The 17747-nt window shown below is 45.8% G+C and overlaps 7 protein-coding genes across 8 annotated transcripts; 3 read left to right on the forward strand and 4 right to left on the reverse strand.

The window, feature by feature from the left end:
- Positions 1-3695: 3695 nt before the first annotated feature.
- LOC6612634 lies at positions 3696-4497 on the forward strand. Its single transcript, XM_002037102.2, has 3 exons — positions 3696-3805; positions 3859-4176; positions 4238-4497. The coding sequence occupies exons 1-3, from the start codon at positions 3701-3703 to the stop codon at positions 4397-4399; spliced, it is 585 nt and encodes a 194-aa protein (XP_002037138.2). The 5' UTR covers positions 3696-3700; the 3' UTR covers positions 4400-4497.
- A 198-nt stretch (positions 4498-4695) lies between these two features.
- On the reverse strand, positions 4696-5834 carry LOC6612635 (eukaryotic translation initiation factor 4E1). Of its 2 annotated transcripts, none has more exons than XM_032722645.1 (2): positions 5765-5834; positions 4696-5693 (listed from the first exon to the last, which is right to left on the reverse strand). In XM_032722645.1, the coding sequence occupies exon 2, from the start codon at positions 5649-5651 to the stop codon at positions 5052-5054; it is 600 nt and encodes a 199-aa protein (XP_032578536.1). In that variant the 5' UTR covers positions 5652-5693; positions 5765-5834; the 3' UTR covers positions 4696-5051. The 2 variants fall into 2 exon arrangements, with proteins under 2 accessions (XP_032578536.1, XP_002037139.1); XM_002037103.2 differs by having other exon boundaries at positions 5755-5825.
- A 79-nt stretch (positions 5835-5913) lies between these two features.
- On the forward strand, positions 5914-9688 carry LOC6612636 (SCY1-like protein 2). Its single transcript, XM_002037104.2, has 6 exons — positions 5914-6120; positions 6188-6787; positions 7020-7895; positions 7952-8171; positions 8231-8407; positions 8476-9688. Exons 1-6 carry the CDS (start codon positions 5994-5996, stop codon positions 8981-8983), a joined length of 2508 nt encoding a protein of 835 aa, XP_002037140.1. The 5' UTR covers positions 5914-5993; the 3' UTR covers positions 8984-9688.
- Positions 9527-11241, reverse strand: LOC6612637 (adipocyte plasma membrane-associated protein). The gene is made up of 4 exons (XM_032721828.1): positions 11074-11241; positions 10805-11013; positions 10461-10749; positions 9527-10403 (listed from the first exon to the last, which is right to left on the reverse strand). The coding sequence occupies exons 1-4, from the start codon at positions 11187-11189 to the stop codon at positions 9773-9775; spliced, it is 1245 nt and encodes a 414-aa protein (XP_032577719.1). The 5' UTR covers positions 11190-11241; the 3' UTR covers positions 9527-9772.
- An 85-nt stretch (positions 11242-11326) lies between these two features.
- On the reverse strand, positions 11327-12729 carry LOC6612638 (beta-1,4-N-acetylgalactosaminyltransferase bre-4). Its single transcript, XM_002037106.2, has one exon. It carries the CDS (start codon positions 12580-12582, stop codon positions 11611-11613), a length of 972 nt encoding a protein of 323 aa, XP_002037142.1. The 5' UTR covers positions 12583-12729; the 3' UTR covers positions 11327-11610.
- Positions 12730-13167: 438 nt separating this feature from the next.
- On the forward strand, positions 13168-15668 carry LOC6612639 (probable cleavage and polyadenylation specificity factor subunit 2). Its single transcript, XM_032721819.1, has 2 exons — positions 13168-13415; positions 13475-15668. The coding sequence occupies exons 1-2, from the start codon at positions 13267-13269 to the stop codon at positions 15594-15596; spliced, it is 2271 nt and encodes a 756-aa protein (XP_032577710.1). The 5' UTR covers positions 13168-13266; the 3' UTR covers positions 15597-15668.
- On the reverse strand, positions 15659-17704 carry LOC116801537 (pre-mRNA-splicing factor Slu7). The gene is made up of 4 exons (XM_032721827.1): positions 16993-17704; positions 16702-16930; positions 16462-16645; positions 15659-16397 (listed from the first exon to the last, which is right to left on the reverse strand). Exons 1-4 carry the CDS (start codon positions 17591-17593, stop codon positions 15687-15689), a joined length of 1725 nt encoding a protein of 574 aa, XP_032577718.1. The 5' UTR covers positions 17594-17704; the 3' UTR covers positions 15659-15686.
- Between the last annotated feature and the right edge of the window lie 43 nt (positions 17705-17747).

Here is a 17747-nt window from a genome sequence, read left to right on the forward strand (position 1 = left end):
TATATGTTCTTGTATCTATCATAAAAGTTCCTCGTGTGTTCCAATTCCAATAAAAAATTCCTTTGTTAATTAAGTGATGATAGCTTATGATTATCTTGCTGACCCCAAGTTGTGGCTGGTAAATAAAGTGATTACTAGCTGAGATCTCTGAAACCTTGCTGGCTAATTAGAGACATTCGGCGAACCTGGACCCCGTCTTTATAGTTTGATCTGTCTGACAGGGCTGAACCCACACGGACCTCCGGCTCGGCTGACTCATCCTCGAGTGCAGTGCACATCCGCTCCATCCCTACACGAATCCCAATCCCAATCGAAGTCCCAGCCCAATTGGTATTCCTGCTCCGTTCGCCCGGAGACGTCGTTCGTCGTAGTTCGCTCATAAATTTTGCATTTGCTGTGTGATTTTCCTTTTTAGACGCGACAAGATTTCACTGATTTCGCATATATCGCAGCATTTATAATAAATTCGCCTGGGCCGCGTATTCTAAGTCGAGTTGAGTACTGTTCAGCTGTTTGGCTGGTAATCGCAGTGCCGCCATCAATCACGTAGTTCCCAGCATGTTTTGTCGCCGATCCCATCTGTATCTGTATCTCGACGCAGTATCTTCTCACACCAGAGCCAAGCTCGAAGAGTCTATAAACTCGAATATCTCTCGCACAAGCGCTGCACGAAAACGAAACAAAAGGCCCATTAATGACAAATGCGAAATAACGAAATTAAAATAATAATCAAGAAATATTCGCGATCCAGACACTGCATATTAATGGTGCCCCCATCAAAAACCACTCAAGTGCACTCTCCAGGTATGATCCGATCTTGTTCAGCTCTGTTCAAACACTTGACAATGACATGATTCGCTTTTGATGTATAATTACTTCACTTTCGAGCTACAATGGCCTGCAGATTGTTCGATGCCTCTATTTATGCTGTGTAATTGCTTTGAAATGCCTATTTACTTGTGCAGATTTCGGGGCTCCATTATATAAAAAGTTACGATTTGTAGGCGGACGGACAGTTTGCAATGAGCAAATAGGGCAACATTTACCCAGACAACTGAGTGTTACCTTTTTGAGTCAATACCTTGAAAATCGAATTTCTCGCTGATTTTCGCACCTGGTCTTAGTAATTAGCTTAAAAAGTTATCTTTGTATCATAATTGTTCTCTGGCATAATCAGTTCTCAAAGATTTAACTATCTACCTGTTTATTTTCAAGGTCATTGAAATACGTTCGAGCCAAATTAAAATACTTCTTAAGCTGATCATTCCACGATTATTGTTTTTATAAACTATTCAGTTCTATTGTGTTTATTTTTATGCTCAACACAGACAGTTTATGGAGCGTCAAATAGCTTGCATTGCCAGACGCAATCGTATGGCCAAAATCATGTGGACTAACCAAACATTCGAGCCGAAAAGCGAATTGCAATAAACGCAACCGGATTTTAAGAACCCCATAAAATAGAGCACTAAAAAACCGAAAGTTGACCTTGGCGCTCTTGAGCGACAAGAATCCGGACCGAAATCGTGGACCCATCTAAACGGTTGCACCCCCAAAACTGGCCAGCTTCGTCATCGCGATAATAGCGAAGGCAAATTGCCAAGTCATTCGGGTTTTTTACCACTCCGATATTCTGGCAAATCGACTAGCAAATAGCGCCGAAAAAAAAAAACAGCGGCCAAAACAAATCAAACTCAAAGTCCAGGAGCTGCAAATCCGAAAAGGTAATTGCCAGGGCTAATTCGGCATACGGAGTGTGTGGAAAATTCGTCGCGTCACGGCATAATTATTCGTGGAGAAGTCTCGATGACGAGATGATGGCCAGTAGTGTCTGGTAATTTGCCGTTTCAGCCGTGATTTACTATTGACTCCGGTGTCGGGCTGCTTGATTTATTTTATGGCCAGACGCAGTGCAGCGTACGCCTCCAATTTGTTCTCAAAACACAAAGAAACCTATGCCTGCCATACCCTTCACAACTTGAAGAAGCCAAGGAATGATATATACCATAGACTCTTACCAGTATATGAAGATCTTGGAATAAGTCGCTTGCTCTCTAATTGCAAAGTCAAACAAATGGCTGAATTTAGTGGTGAGCAATCCAATTTTGGAACACTTCTGGGAAAACTTCTCGAGGGAATTCTCGGAGTGAAAATATGGTTTGTGGCAATGTGCGACTTAGCCCATTCAATGCAAAAATAAAATGCCCCATCGAGGGTATAAAAGTATCAGTCACGGTAGAATGCAGAATTACCAACACATTGGCTGGAAGACACACATGGACATGGCTGAACGGAAGCCATTGAAATTCATAGCGGGTTCAAAGACGCTCGGCCACGGCAACAAATCGTGCAAACAACAACCCGCCGAATTGCATGGAGCAACATCTTCATTCCGGGCGATTTTATTGGGGGCGAGCAGGGGATCGCCGCTTGGTTGGATGGTAGATGGGGATGGGGGCGGCATAAAGACGCAGTCACCAAAGCGATTCAGCGAAATGCATTCTAGTGCCTTATTGATTGCGTTTCGTGTGCCACGCCAGAGTGCAAAAACTATGAAAATCTATTAATTCCACTCGGGGATAGGCAAATGCATCTCAAGTGGCTCGGACAGGGGAAACCGGAGATGGAGGAGATGGGGCAGATGTTGGATATGGGGGATCTGGCGGATACGGAGGGGCAGCGGCCAAGTGGCTGACGTCGACACGGACATGGCTTTTGGGCCGTTGACAGGTGTTGACTGCGCTGCGAGTCAGGCCATTAATGAAAACAGGTACGAGTTGTAAACAATGGACGAGTTTTCCGACTACCAGATACCCGGTAGTGGTCAGTCGTTTATTTCGTCGAAAATAGCATAGTTTCGAATGGAAATTAGATACAGTGCGCTCCTTGTCGCTTTACTTTAACTTTAATTGAAATGGAAATCAGAGACTAACTGACGTCAATTCGTTTGCATAGCCGACAGCGATTAACTTTAAAATATAAGTCTATGTGCTTCGCATTTTAATTAAATAATAATGCATTCTTCACATCTAATTATAAATCCAGAGCCTTTAATGTTTATTCCATTTCACAACAATAAAATATTTAACACTTATACCTCATATAGGGTATATACCCGTTATTTCTGAAAAGCAGTGAAAATGTTACGCGAATAATAGATATCCATCTATATTCGAATTTTCCGAAGCTTGGCGTGCACTTGACTTCCGACTTTGACTCCAAAGCTGGGTGCCAGGCAATTGTTTGTTTACCGAATCTAATAATGTTGACTTTCATCAATTAATAAATAAATAAGGTGGGAAAAACACGCGGGCAATTAGCCAGGGAGCCATATATCCATATATCTTAAGTGGCAAGTGCGGATTCGATTCTTGAATGTCAATGTCATAGTGCAATTAGACGAGGAGGCTTCCAATGGCCAACAGTTAGAGCCAAGCGAACGTACTGTAACCACATTAAATACGAATAATGCCGAAAAGGTCGGTCTTACAGGGTATCAGACATGTTTTACAATATATCTTTTAAAACAACAAATTCACCGCGCAGTGAACCCAGAAATGTTTATAAATTTCATAGGGCGAGCAAAAATGGCAAAAGGCTATAACAATTGATTGACGTCTATAGACGTCGGAATAACTATGTTATAATTATCTGCACGGACACGAGTAACTAATTTGTTGACAGAGCTACAAATGAAATAATGTCATCCAATTCGTACCACTTCCTCCTAAGCAGCCAAGTAGTCATGAAAAGAGTGCTGGTTATTTGGATGCTATCTCACTCACTTCAGCCGCCTTATCAATGTGTAAATGTCGTTTGTTTTGCACGAGAAGTCTAATCAAGTGTTCTACTTTTCAGGAGGCTGTCATTTTCAAAATGACCAATGCAGTATGTGAGTCCTATAACAAATCCTGGGTGGAATTCGGCCTGTGTCGCCTGCGAGCTGTTAGCAGGAATAAGGTTTGCCTCAATGTCGATGCCAATTTGCTGCATCCGGTTCACGATGTCATAATCAAGGCCAGATTGCTGAAGAGGGCCAATGGCTATAAGCCTTGGCTCTATAGCCTCAGTTTCGACGGCTGTCAGTTTATAAGGCGGAGAAATAATGCCCTGATTCGGATCGTTTGGGAGCTCTTCAAGGAGTACTCGACGATCAATCACACCTGTCCCTATGTGGTAAGTCTGATGGACAAAACCCAGTGATATGTCATATATTCATATATGCAACATTAACTAGGGTCTGCAGCAAGTCAAGAACTTCTATCTCAGGTCCGAGAAGCTGCCCACGCCCATTCCCTCTGGAGAATATCTGCTGATGATTGACTGGGTGTTCAACAAGAAACCGCAGGCTGCCACAAATGTGTACTTCACCTTTGTGGAGGACCTAAAAGATAGTTAACGATCCAATCGTGCAGACAAAAAAGTCCAAACTGAATTGTAATAAATAAATAAACAATATAAGCCTATATTGTTTAAGCCCATGAAGTTTATATGAAATTTGGACGAATATCTTTGCCATTTCAACGAGAAATTGTTTCTATCCGTGATCTGTGGAATACAAATGCGACTATTAAGTCTTTATTCCTGAGACCACCAAGAGCACTTCCAGCAGCCAGCGCAATATCGTAATCGTAATTTAAAACAAACAATACAAAAATAATTACCAATTAAGCCCCTTTAAAATTCACATTCCGTATTGCAAAGCACAAAAACAGCCTTGTCCAGTGGCATCCAGAAAACCGGCCCATTTAATAAGTTTTTAAAAACGTTGGGGGATGTGCAATAGTTTATTCGTCTATTTGGGCTTTTAGCACTGTTCGTTACATTAAATTCAGTGTACTTGTTTTGTTTATACTTAGTATAATATAATATTGTAATATTATAATATTTTATTGTAATATAATAGTGAAATATTACATTTGTACAGAAAACTGTAATATTTGTGTAATATTTTGTAATTCAAAATAATGAAGTTCTTAAATATCTAATTTATCATATAATTTAAAGTTACTGGGATGCTAATACCTTGCAATGCATGCAACATAATAAATTCAATCTTGGGACCCATGCGGAAAGAATATCCAATTTTTTTCCCCTTTGAGGTTCAAGACCTCACAGCTCAGCTTGTGACCAATCTCCCGGACGGCCTCATCGCCAGCGTCTGCCTTTGTCCATACGGAGATTTTGTTGATATTTTTGCGAATCCTGACCAAAGCCCCACAGATCTGATCGCAGTGATCGCAGGCCTCGCCAATAATGCAAAGAAGCACGTCCAGCCAAATTTTGTCCAGTTCGGCTGAGAACCTTTTATCCACACTGTTTGTCCAACGACCTCCGCCCTTGTTCGGCGGATCCTCCCACATGGGGCGAATGCCCTTCTTGAAGAGCATGTAATCACAGCCGCGGTTGAGCTTGGATGGCGTATCGATGCTGAAATACAGGTTCCAGAAGTCTTCGACGGTATCGAAGCTGTCAATCTCCTTCAGCATGTCCTCCCACGGTATTTCGGGATCGTAGTTTACGCCCCACAGGGTCCATGTGTTCTGCAGCTGGTGCTTGTTTGTGGCACCTAACGATGCAAGTTTGTAATCATCCACAGAAGTCCCCCTTTTTAATTCCGACGATTCTTTGCTTTGCCTTGAGTTTTCCATTTCGCAGACACTCTGTGCTTTGAGTTTAATCCTGAAGCTCCCCTTTAAAATGCAGAAATTAATATACTGCGCACATTTCGTAGAATTTTATTTGAATTATTACAAAAATTTACCCGTGAGTGTGGCCTAGCTTAGAGCATTTGATAATTTCATTATTGATGAAGCAAAGCACAAGCTATTGGCTGCATTTAAAAGTAAAATACATTTTACAGGCAATCGAAACATATCGATATATCGCGTGGTGCTATCGTGAGTGGTTGGGCCAGCGCTAGTATTGATTGTTAAACAAAAAGGAATTTTGCACTAGCTTGTGGGCCGCAGTTACTGCAAATTCGCGCCAGGATGGACATGATAAACAAGTTCTACTCATCCGCCGTACAGACGGTGTCCACACTGTCCGGCGTTCTGCCCGGGAACAATGTTACGCGGGAGTACGAGGTGCTGGAACAGGTGTGCACCGCCGGAGTGGGTGAGTTTACCTGCATTGCGAGTTGAACATATTGTGGCTTGCTGATACCGAGTAATCCCGCTGCCAGGTCTTATGTGGAAGGTGTACAATGGCCACAAGAAGAGCACCAAACAGGAAGTGTCCGTCTTCGTGTTCGAGAAAAAGTCGTTGGAGCGCTGGTCGAAGGATGACAGGGAGACCATGCTGGAAACACTGCGTCGCGGCGTTCAACAGCTAACCAAGATTCGACATCCTCACGTGCTAACCGTACAGCATCCGCTGGAGGAGAGTCGGGACTCGCTTGCCTTCGCCACGGAGCCTGTTTTTGCCTCCCTAGCCAACGTGGTCGGCGACAACGTGCGCTCCGAAAAGAAGCTCTATGATGTAGAGATTCGACACGGTCTGCTGCAGCTCTTCGATGGCCTGCAGTTCCTTCACCAAGACGCCAAGATTGTGCACCGCAACATTAGCGCCGAGACAATCGTGATCAACAAGAACCGCAGCTGGAAGCTGTTCGGATTCGATTTCTGCATTGCCAACCAGCCGGCCACCGATGGCACACCCCACTGGCCCTTTCGGGAGTACACCACATCCCTGCACGTCCTGGCACAGCCCAGCTTGGAGTACACAGCACCGGAGCTGGCCCTGAACAGTGTCAACACACCAGACAGTGATCTGTTCTCATTGGGTAGGTACCTAGTTATATGATAGGATTGAATGAAATTTCGCATGAATTATAACCAGCCAAATCTTTGATCTTGTTGATAATTTACGCATAAAAGTACAAGTTCTGCTATTATTGAAATAAGTCAACAGATCAGATATTTTATAAATAGCTACTAAGCGTTTTCATACAAGATATGTTTCATTTTAAGCAACCAGATATAGAATCGTATTTATTGAGTCTTCCTTTGCTGCAGGCGTACTAATCTTCACCATTTATGCCGGCAAACCCCTTAAGATGTTCGGCAGTGATTACAGCAGCTTTCGGCGCTACGCAAATGATCTGAACCAGCGAAAGTACCCACCCATGAACGCAGTGCCCAGCGAGCTGACTGAAAGCCTTAAAGCTCTGCTGCATCCCAGTGCCAACCTGCGACCGAAGCTGCATGAGCTTAAGCAGATCGCCTACTTTCAAGATGTCGGGGTTAAGACACTTAGCTATTTGGACTCGCTATACCAGTGGGACAACCTGCAGAAGTCAAAGTTTTATAAGGGTCTGCCGCAGATCATTCCGACGCTACCGCACCGGGTCAATTTGCATTCGATTCTTCCCTATCTCGTCAAAGAGTTCGTCAACTCGCCAATGATACCGTTTGTGCTGCCCAACGTTCTGCTAATTGCGGAGATGAGCAGCCAACGAGAGTACTGCGACCACATCCTTCCGCACTTGAAGCCGATCTTTAAGCTTACGGACCCCATCCAGATTCTGCTGATCTTTATGCAGAAAATGGATCTACTGCTCAAGCTAACGCCAGCGGAAGAGGTGAAGCAGAGTGTTCTGCCACTGCTTTATCGCTCTCTGGAATGCGACATGCCCCAGATCCAGGACCTCTGCCTAGCTGTGCTTCCAACATTTTCTACTCTGATCGACTACAACGCAATGAAGAACTCCGTGCTGCCACGAATCAAGAAACTGTGTCTGCAGAGCAGCAATGTGTCGGTAAAGGTTAACTGTCTGATCTCCATCGGCAAGTTGTTGGAAAACTTGGACAAGTGGCTTGTGCTAGACGAGATTTTGCCATTCTTGCAGCAGATCCAAAGCCGCGAACCTGCTATCATTATGGGAATTATTGGTAAGCTTTGAAATTAACACCAATTATCGTTTTATAACTATTCTCCTGTATTTTAGGCATTTATAAAATCGCAATGACTAACACCAAACTGGGCATAACAAAGGACGTGATGGCACACAAATGCATCCCTTATCTGGTACCATTAAGTGTGGAGAACGGCCTTACCATTGCTCAATTCAACACGATTATAGGCCTCATCAAGGAGATGATGGGGCGGGTGGAACAGGAGCAGCGGGAAAAGCTGCAGCAGCTGTCCACCATACAGAGAGACAATAAGTAAGTGCGAATTTCGGTGTGCAGCAGGTGCATTTTATTTTAATTATCACTTTACAAAGACCCAAAGACGCTTCCGAAATATTGGCCAACGAGCTGGAGAACTCTACTCTCTCCCCCAACGGGTCCATCAATGGTAACAAGATCAACGATGACATGTTCTCCGGATTCACTGTTGGACAGCCGAAAGCAGCCATCGGCGCTGCACTAGCACCGGCTAAGCCTAGGGAGCAACTCAAGTAGGATTCACTCAAGATGGAGACAAAGAAATGCTCCAAAAACTCAAGAAAAACGTCTGTAATTTCAGAATATCGCACAATACCATATCTGCTCCGACAGCAGCCAGGCCCGACATCCTCTCCTCGATGATGCAAAGCAACCTCACTGGTCTGGGTACAACTACAGTGGCAGCTGCTCCGCCACCTGCAACTACACAAATGCCGTCAAACAATGGTTGGCACAGTGCGAATCCCCTTGTGATGAACCATCAGTTGGCCTCTCCTCAAGCCAGCAACAACAATTCCTTTTCGCTGGACGACCTGGATCCCTTCGCTGGTGGCAGACCCTCTGTTGGCGCTCCCAAAGCCAACAACACAAACGGTGCCAATATGTACACGGTGCAACAGCCTACGGTTAACTACATTTATCCTACTGGCTACAGTCTGAACACCATTCAGCAGCATCAGCAGCAGCAACTGCTGGGTAAACCCAGTCAACCACCCACGCTCCAGCCGCAGACACAGCCGCTGCTGCCAACCGATAACCAGAACCTCAACGCACTTTCCCAGCAAGACATACTTAACTTTTTGAACTAGAGACAGCCGTAGTTAATAACAATTGATAGATATCCATATTCCATACATCCGATATACAAGACAACTATATTTAACTGTCGGCGTCGATTTATGTGGCACAAAATTCTAAGTGTGAATAATCTTTGGTATTAGCATTTTTGCTGGAAATATCATTCGATTTCCTTTTTCGATTAGAATTTGTGTTGATACATTGGACACTGACGCATATATCTATACATAAAATGTAATCTGTGCAAGTGTGTGAGTGTGTCAGTCTTTTTGTGTGCGTGTTTGTTAGTAATGTTTTAAATTATATTATGTAGACTTAAACGCAAGACTTTTGAGCCCTTGCTCGTTGCCACATTCCGCAATCGATATCAAACGAAACGACCGCATGTAGTTAAATATAATAGTAATAGCTAGACAAAATAGCCAACTAACTATGTTCTGTGCAATTGCTCCTACGTATTTTTTACAAAGCATATTTAATTTACTTCCACACATAAGCTCTTATTGTAATTCTACGCAAATCGAATTACTAAGAGACGAAATTGTACAGACATATATAGTTTTATTTATCTTTTATTTAAAGTCATGTATTTCTTGTTAATTCAACATAAAGGTTTGTTCCTTGAGTTTTAATTTTATTAATAAAATACAAAATGTTGATGTGATTTGATAGTTTTATGGTGCAATAAACTAATAAAAAACAAAAGGTTCTTAAAATTAAGTTGCATCTAAATAAGAACAATAAACAATTGTAATGGTAAATATCGCATTGAATCCATCGTAATGACATAACTAATCTCTTTAATTTCCTTTTACAGACTTCAATCCCTCATCGGGCAATTTGACTTTGGCAACATAGTGATTGACAGGAGATCCCAAATATAAGTGACCCTTAACTTCCAGCACGTGGGATATGCCCGAAGCTGATCTGTCAAACCCATGCAGGGATCTCACAATGTTTCCATTCCAATCCACACGCACCACAGTGCTACGCTTGGGAGCGTTCCTGAAGACCAAATCGTTAAAGGAGTGAAAAAGACGAGCCGCAATGTCATTTGGATATATATGGTTCAGAACTCGAAGGGGAAGTCGCATTAGAGCCACCAAACGGGCCAGAAAAGATCTAAGCCTCGGATAGGGCGCCAATACTTCGAACAAATTGGGATTCTCACTATCTGAAGCCACGGACAGGGGCACCCAGATTCCCTCTTCATCAGCAGTGAGGTTATCCGGCCAGCCGGGCAAACCTTCCACAAACACTTCGCTTTCACCGGCTCGAGATCCTTTGAGATAGTATTTTCTCAGCCGCATGGCCGTTGTTTCGGCAAGGACAATGAAATCCTCGCTGGGACTTAAGGCCAAGCCGTTGGCAAAGGACAACTCATCGAGCAGTACCTCGTTTGTCTTCTTTACACGATCGTACCTGAAAAGTCTGAGGAAGCCAATAAATCTTATCTCTCTGGTAGATCTCTCCTTAGTTCGAACTCACCGACCCGACGGGTTGGCGAACGCAGCCAAGACAAAGTCGTCTGAAAAGGAATCGGTCCAGAATATGTCACCCTGGCGGCTAACTGCCAGCGAATTGAACAGCTTAGCCCGACGGTTTGCACCCTTGCCAGGAAGGATCTGCTCCGCCGGCACCACCACAGTTTTCTTCTTCGTTTTCAAGTCGACTTGCCATATGCCGTAGTATGCATCGGATACAATAAGATTGTTTCCCTGGGTGTCCAGGGCTAAACCCACTGGATAGCCGCACAACTCATCGTGAAATATATAATCTACGGTGAATATTAAGCGCATTATGGATACAAATGGCCCCTTCTCCTTTTTTACCACAATGTTGACCTATCTTGGTGATAGGTTGAACCGACTCCTCATTGTTTAGTCGAATAACCTCGCCGCTGTGAATTCCTGTGTAAATCTTGTCCTCGTGGACTATAAGGCATTCGGGTCCAAATATTTTATCTTTCCACAACTGGCGGGCGCCATTTAAGTGATTGTTCAGCTCCAGCGTTCCATTCAGATCTCTAGCTGGCTTTATACTGGGAAATGCACGTACATAGATCAAATGGTTTGATACCACCTCAAGAAAACCAACTTACAAATACTCTTTGAAGGGGAAAGTGGTGGTGGGAGGTAAACCCGGCAGCAGGAACAAGGCCCCCAGGAAAGAGACCAAAAACAGGCTGGATTTAAGTAATGCACCAAGAAAACCCATTGTTTTTGACTGCGGTAACAAAGTTCAATTGTCAAGGTAATGTCATAAAGATTGTGTCGATACAAAAATTCAAGGCAACTCTAAACATTTGTACCCTGCTGATTGGAGCTTTAAAAGTTAATCCACAAAACATTAGATTACGTTCAATGCATTTTTATTGGCAGAGGCAGAGCGTGCTTAACATGGCGATATCCGCTTAAACTGAGGCTTCTGCATTGTACTTCAATTACAGCTTTGACTCCTCCATTCCCGTCCAGCTTCTTAGCCTAGTGAGTGAGATATCACGATCGATTCGGAACGCATTGTCTAAGGCGGCAACTAATCGGTTGCGAAGCGAAGTGCAGCCAGTGTAAAACACTTCGAGATACCGACTACGAAAACGATTGGCCTACAAGCTAAATACAATAACAAATACTGGCACTCAGGTGTCCACCAGGATGTGCGTGAACAGACTGTGCATTCGCCGCTCCACTTCCGTGTACACCAGTGAGTTGAGTCCATCCGATTGCTGGCGCAGAGTCGCCGATCTCAGAAGCGCCACCCGATTGGCATTCGGCCGCTCCGGTTTGTGCTTCAGCATGGTGTACTCACTAAACTCCATCGCGAATCGGCAAATATCGATGTTAAGGGCCTGCAGGCGCTCGTAGAGGTCATCGTCCTCTCCGCCCCAGCCGTGGTACAGATTGGACATGCCGTTGATCTGCTGGTACTGGGCGGTGTTGATGGCCACCACGCCGCCGAAAAGACCGCGGTAAGGCAGTCGGAATCGCCAGTGATCTAGGGCTGAGCACATGTGCCGTGGACGCTCGGAGCAGGCATATATTTGACCCGAATTCAGTGGCAGGAGGTCCACGTCGTGAAGGATCAGGCAGGAGAATCCATACTCCGCAGCCACCTGGGCGCCAATGTTGAAAAGCATCGCCCTGTTGAAGGGCTTATGATCGAACTGTTCGACCAGGAAAATCCGATAGTGGATCAGCTGCTGCGGCAGGTAATTGTGCATGTAGGTAAGGAAGGCGTGCAGCTGCTCCTCCCGCTGCCTGTACGGCACAATGATGGCGGTGCTGTAGCGAGCCTGACATACTTCCGGCTGGAACTCGCCGCCAGGACGGATCTCCGCGCCGCGCTGCACAGCGTCATGGTAATGGGCCAGGTGGTAGACGAACCGGTTTTCGGCAATGATCTCCGAGTAGGTGCATTCGAAAACTTCCGGCAGGGAGACATTCCTGGTCACCTGCGGCACCAGAGCCCCCTCGATCTTTGATTCCTCGATGTAGTCGTAGTGCGATGCGAACCGGAAGGGCAGACACAGGTACACGATGAGCGTGATTAGTCCGATGGCGATGAGAAGATCATATATGTGGAAGCTGCGGACCCAGAGCCGCACGAACATCGTTGGCAGAAACAGTTGACTTAGTACGATCTTTGGAAACTCGGCATCCTTATTTCGGACGCAATCTTCGCGGCCGGTTGGCGAATAACAGCTGACGACCAGGGACGCAACGCATCAACCCACAGACAGTGAAGCTTCACCAGCTCGAATTTTATTAAACCTTGCCATATATTATTAATTAATTTTATTAATGATGTTTACGAACTACTAATGTCTACTAATTAAAAAGAAAATGTTTATGAAATAAATTTTTAGCATGAATTTAATACAAAATAGCACACGATTTTTTTATAAAAGCTATACAACCGATTGGGCATCCATGGTTCTTTAAAACAGCATGACTCTACCACACCCTTATAAATTACACAAAAATTCGATAAGAATTTGTGTTTACTTATACTAGATTCTTCTTCTGATAAGGCTGCATAGTTGTAAATGTTGACTCATTAAAGAGAAGGTAATTGAACTGAAGAAGGTTGTAGCCGTTTATATGTATGTACTTAACCATGAGAGACATTTAAAATTCCAAATCTTTGTTCTTTATTGGGGTGTACTGTTTGCTTAAAACAAAGCAACAGCACTCTGGCAACGCCGTGACAGTTTTCCATCCCTGACCCGGCGAGGAAGTCTGGATTTCCTTTTACAATTTCTTTAACAAATGCACCGGCGGATTAATTGGCAAAAATGACCTCCATTATCAAGCTGCACACTATATCTGGAGCGATGGACGAGTCCCCGCCATGTTATATCCTACAGATAGACGATGTGCGGATATTACTCGACTGCGGATGGGACGAAAAGTTCGATGCCAACTTTATCAAGGAACTGAAGAGGTGACAATTGTATACACATTTCAGGAAAACAATAACATAAATATTTTTTGTATTCCCAGGCAGGTGCACACCCTGGACGCCGTGCTGCTATCCCATCCGGATGCATATCATCTTGGAGCCCTGCCATACTTGGTGGGCAAGCTGGGGCTCAATTGCCCCATCTACGCCACCATTCCCGTGTTCAAAATGGGTCAAATGTTCATGTATGACCTTTACATGTCGCACTTCAACATGGGCGACTTTGATCTATTTTCGCTGGACGACGTGGATACGGCTTTCGAAAAGATCACCCAGTTGAAATACAACCAAACGGTTTCACTGAAGGGCAAGGGATATGGAATATCCATTACGCCTTTGAACGCTGGACACATGATCGGAGGCACCATCTGGAAAATCGTCAAGGTGGGCGAGGAGGATATTGTGTACGCCACCGACTTCAACCACAAGAAGGAGCGCCACTTGAGTGGCTGCGAGCTGGACAGGCTGCAAAGACCTTCGCTGCTCATTACCGACGCATACAATGCACAGTACCAGCAGGCCAGAAGGAGGGCTCGCGATGAAAAGCTCATGACCAACATCCTGCAGACGGTGCGTAACAACGGCAATGTCCTGATAGCCGTGGACACGGCAGGACGAGTCCTGGAGTTGGCCCACATGCTGGACCAGCTGTGGAAGAACAAGGAATCGGGTCTGATGGCCTACTCCCTGGCCCTTCTTAACAATGTGAGCTACAACGTGATTGAGTTCGCCAAGTCGCAGATCGAATGGATGAGTGACAAACTCACGAAGGCTTTCGAAGGTGCCCGCAACAATCCTTTCCAGTTCAAGCACATCCAGTTGTGCCACTCACTGGCGGACGTCTATAAATTGCCCGCTGGTCCAAAAGTGGTGTTGGCCAGTACTCCAGATCTGGAGAGCGGATTTACGAGGGATCTCTTCGTGCAATGGGCCAGCAATGCCAACAATAGCATAATCCTTACTACTCGTACGTCTCCCGGAACTTTAGCCATGGAACTGGTGGAGAACTGCGCACCGGGCAAGCAAATCGAATTGGACGTCAGGCGAAGAGTTGACTTAGAAGGAGCTGAGCTGGAGGAGTACCTACGCACACAGGGCGAGAAACTTAATCCCCTTATCGTGAAGCCCGATGTGGAGGAGGAGAGCAGTTCCGAGTCCGAGGACGACATCGAGATGAGCGTCATCACTGGCAAGCATGATATTGTTGTCAGAGCAGAGGGTCGCCATCACTCCGGTTTTTTCAAGTCCAACAAACGACACCACGTGATGTTCCCCTATCACGAGGAAAAGGTGAAGTGCGATGAATATGGGGAGATAATCAATCTAGACGACTATCGGATTGCGGATGCAACAGGCTATGAGTTTGTACCCATGGAGGAGCAAAACAAGGAGAATGTTAAAAAGGAAGAACCGGGCATAGGAGCAGACCAACAGGCTAACGGAGCAATCGTCGACAATGATGTTCAGTTGCTGGAGAAGCCCACCAAGCTGATAAACCAACGCAAAACAATCGAGGTAAATGCCCAAGTCCAGAGGATCGATTTCGAAGGTCGCTCTGACGGCGAGTCCATGCTAAAGATCCTCTCCCAGTTGAGGCCACGAAGGGTCATCGTCATACACGGCACTGCCGAAGGCACACAAGTAGTGGCCAGGCACTGCGAGCAAAATGTCGGTGCGCGCGTTTTTACGCCGCAGAAGGGCGAAATCATTGATGTCACCACTGAGATCCACATCTACCAGGTACGCCTGACGGAAGGACTTGTCTCCCAGCTGCAGTTCCAAAAGGGAAAGGACGCGGAGGTGGCGTGGGTGGATGGTCGCCTGGGCATGCGCGTCAAGGCCATCGAAGCACCCATGGACGTAACTGTGGAGCAGGACGCATCCGTGCAAGAAGGCAAGACATTGACTCTTGAAACATTGGCGGACGATGAGATTCCTATCCACAACTCAGTGCTCATTAACGAGCTGAAACTGTCCGACTTCAAGCAGACTCTCCTGCGGAATAACATCAACTCGGAGTTCTCCGGCGGCGTGCTCTGGTGCAGCAACGGAACTCTGGCCTTGAGGCGAGTGGATGCCGGCAAGGTGGCCATGGAGGGATGCTTATCCGAGGAGTACTACAAGATCAGGGAGTTGCTGTACGAGCAGTATGCGATCGTTTAATATTCAAAATGACGTTTGCCTAAGCACCTAATGCTTTACTTGTTAAGATTAAAAGGTTTTTATATAAGAGAATCAGTTGTACTTTATTGCCTACATAAATTGCAGCATGGGATCTTCTGCCCTTGGCCGCTTCTTCTTCCATTCCTCGATCTCGTCCTCTGTGGGCGCCTTCACATCATACATGCTGTTGTAGGCTCGTTTGCGATCGTCCAGTTCTTCGGGAATATCTTTTTCCTTTGTCTGTTCTTTGTCCTTGGTCTCCTTGTTCTTGGCTTTTTGTTTTCGCTGCTCCTTGGCCTTCTTTTTCTTCTCGCGCTTCTTCGACTTCTTCTTGGACTTTTTCTTCTCTGGTTTTACCTCCTCCTCTTCCGATAAGGAGGATTCCGAACTCGAGGCTGAGTCCACTTCAGAGGCGGGCCTTTCTGGTGGCACTTCTGGAACCTTGAATTGGCTTTGAGCTTCAGGTTCCGTAGTAGCTGCTGCAGTGGAGCTCGTAGGATGCTGTTCCGAGTAGCCCTCTGGCTCCTGCATGCCCACGCAGTAGGAGTTCTTGATGAAGGACTTGCAGCACTTGTAACCCCAGCGTCCGGCGTTCCAGAAACTGCCCCAAACTGTTGTGTGGTTGTTGATATACACATCCTCCTCGTAGATACTGCGCGCTTTCGGCTTCTCCACGCCCTTAATAACCTTGCCGCTGCGAGAGTACTCGATGTACTCCTCGGTCTGCGCCAGCAATAGCGACTTTGGTGGAACCTGAAGATGCTCTTCGCCACCATATTTCTCCACAATGTGTGTTTTGGTCTGGAAAAATAATGGAAATGGATGTAGTAATTTTTCCAAGAAATTTCCATTTTTAATTCCTTACACTTGACTTAAACTGTTCCTTCTTCTGCTCGTACTCCTTCTGAAGCAACTCCAACTTAGTGGGCTCCGCTAGCAGATGCACATCAACCCCCTTGCCATGGGCTTCCCAAGCAAACAACTGGGCGGTGGCTTGGGCTGTAGTGTCCCCAGAAAAGCGCACAAAGTTCTCGCCAGCAAACTCAGCTCTGCAAATATGAGTAGTTAAGAAATTTCTTTATCTGTGCAGCTTTTTGTTACTCACTCCTCTTCGGGGACAGCAGGATTGGGATTGTCACGCATGGAGCGCGTCTTGGGATCGTAGTAGGCGGAGTTGGGATCCAAGTTCCTCAGGTACTTCGCCGTATCCTCGCGGATTCGCAAGTTGCGCACTGTAATTCGCTGTTTGGAGTCCACCTTTGTGCCGGGCATGTCCACTTCGTCCACATATTTATCCTCGTTGCCCTCCTCATCGGATATTTCAGCATCGGGATCTAAGGGGTACATTAGAAGGATATTGATTTAACTATAAACACTCTGTTACACTTTTACCTACCATTTTTGAGCTTCTCTGCTTTGAGTTGTCGCTTGGCCTCCTCCACCTTTTCGTACTCCTCAATGATCTCTCTGTGATTGGCCGGATCGTAACTGCTCCAGCGATCTCGTTTCTCGTCATAGTTCACCGCCGCTTCATTGACTAAATGCTCGTCGTGCACGACGATGGATTCAGCGTACTTGGCTTGGACTTTCCGCGGCCGCTCCAGGCAGTCCTTGCGTTTGTGTGTAACGGCCCCACAGTTCTCGCAGGCTCCCTTCCGGAACTTGGTAATTATGCGTGTGGTGTTAAGTCCCTTGGGCGCCCTCTTGTCCAGCTGTCCTTGCTCGTCCTCGTGCTGCGGACGTTGATGTTTGAGAGTGGGCCCCGCCGATCCGTAATACCATGGTGCATTAGATATGTACTGCGGAATGTGGGGATTAATGTCGCGACCCTCCTCGTCGACGGCGGCTGGAGCTGTTCCCGCTTTTCGAGCCTCTTCCAGCTCCTTGGCCTTGCGCCAGTCCTCGCGGGACTTCTTCTTGGGCTCCTCCTCGGCATCCTGGTCGTGCTTGCTCAGAATGATCTGCGAGACGGGCGTGCGCATGGGCCCCGAGCTCATATTGCCAGATTTTATTTACTAGATAATATTAGTTGTAATATTTATTTCTCTTTACTGGTATCGGCTATCGAAGAGTGTTGGCAAGCGGAGAAGCACTTGGCTTAACAGCGAAAGTGTTGGACAATCTGTGACACCCCCACGATAGGTATCGCCC

Source organism: Drosophila sechellia, chromosome 3R (genome assembly GCF_004382195.2).
Source record: "Drosophila sechellia strain sech25 chromosome 3R, ASM438219v1, whole genome shotgun sequence".
NCBI lineage: Eukaryota > Metazoa > Arthropoda > Insecta > Diptera > Drosophilidae > Drosophila > Drosophila sechellia.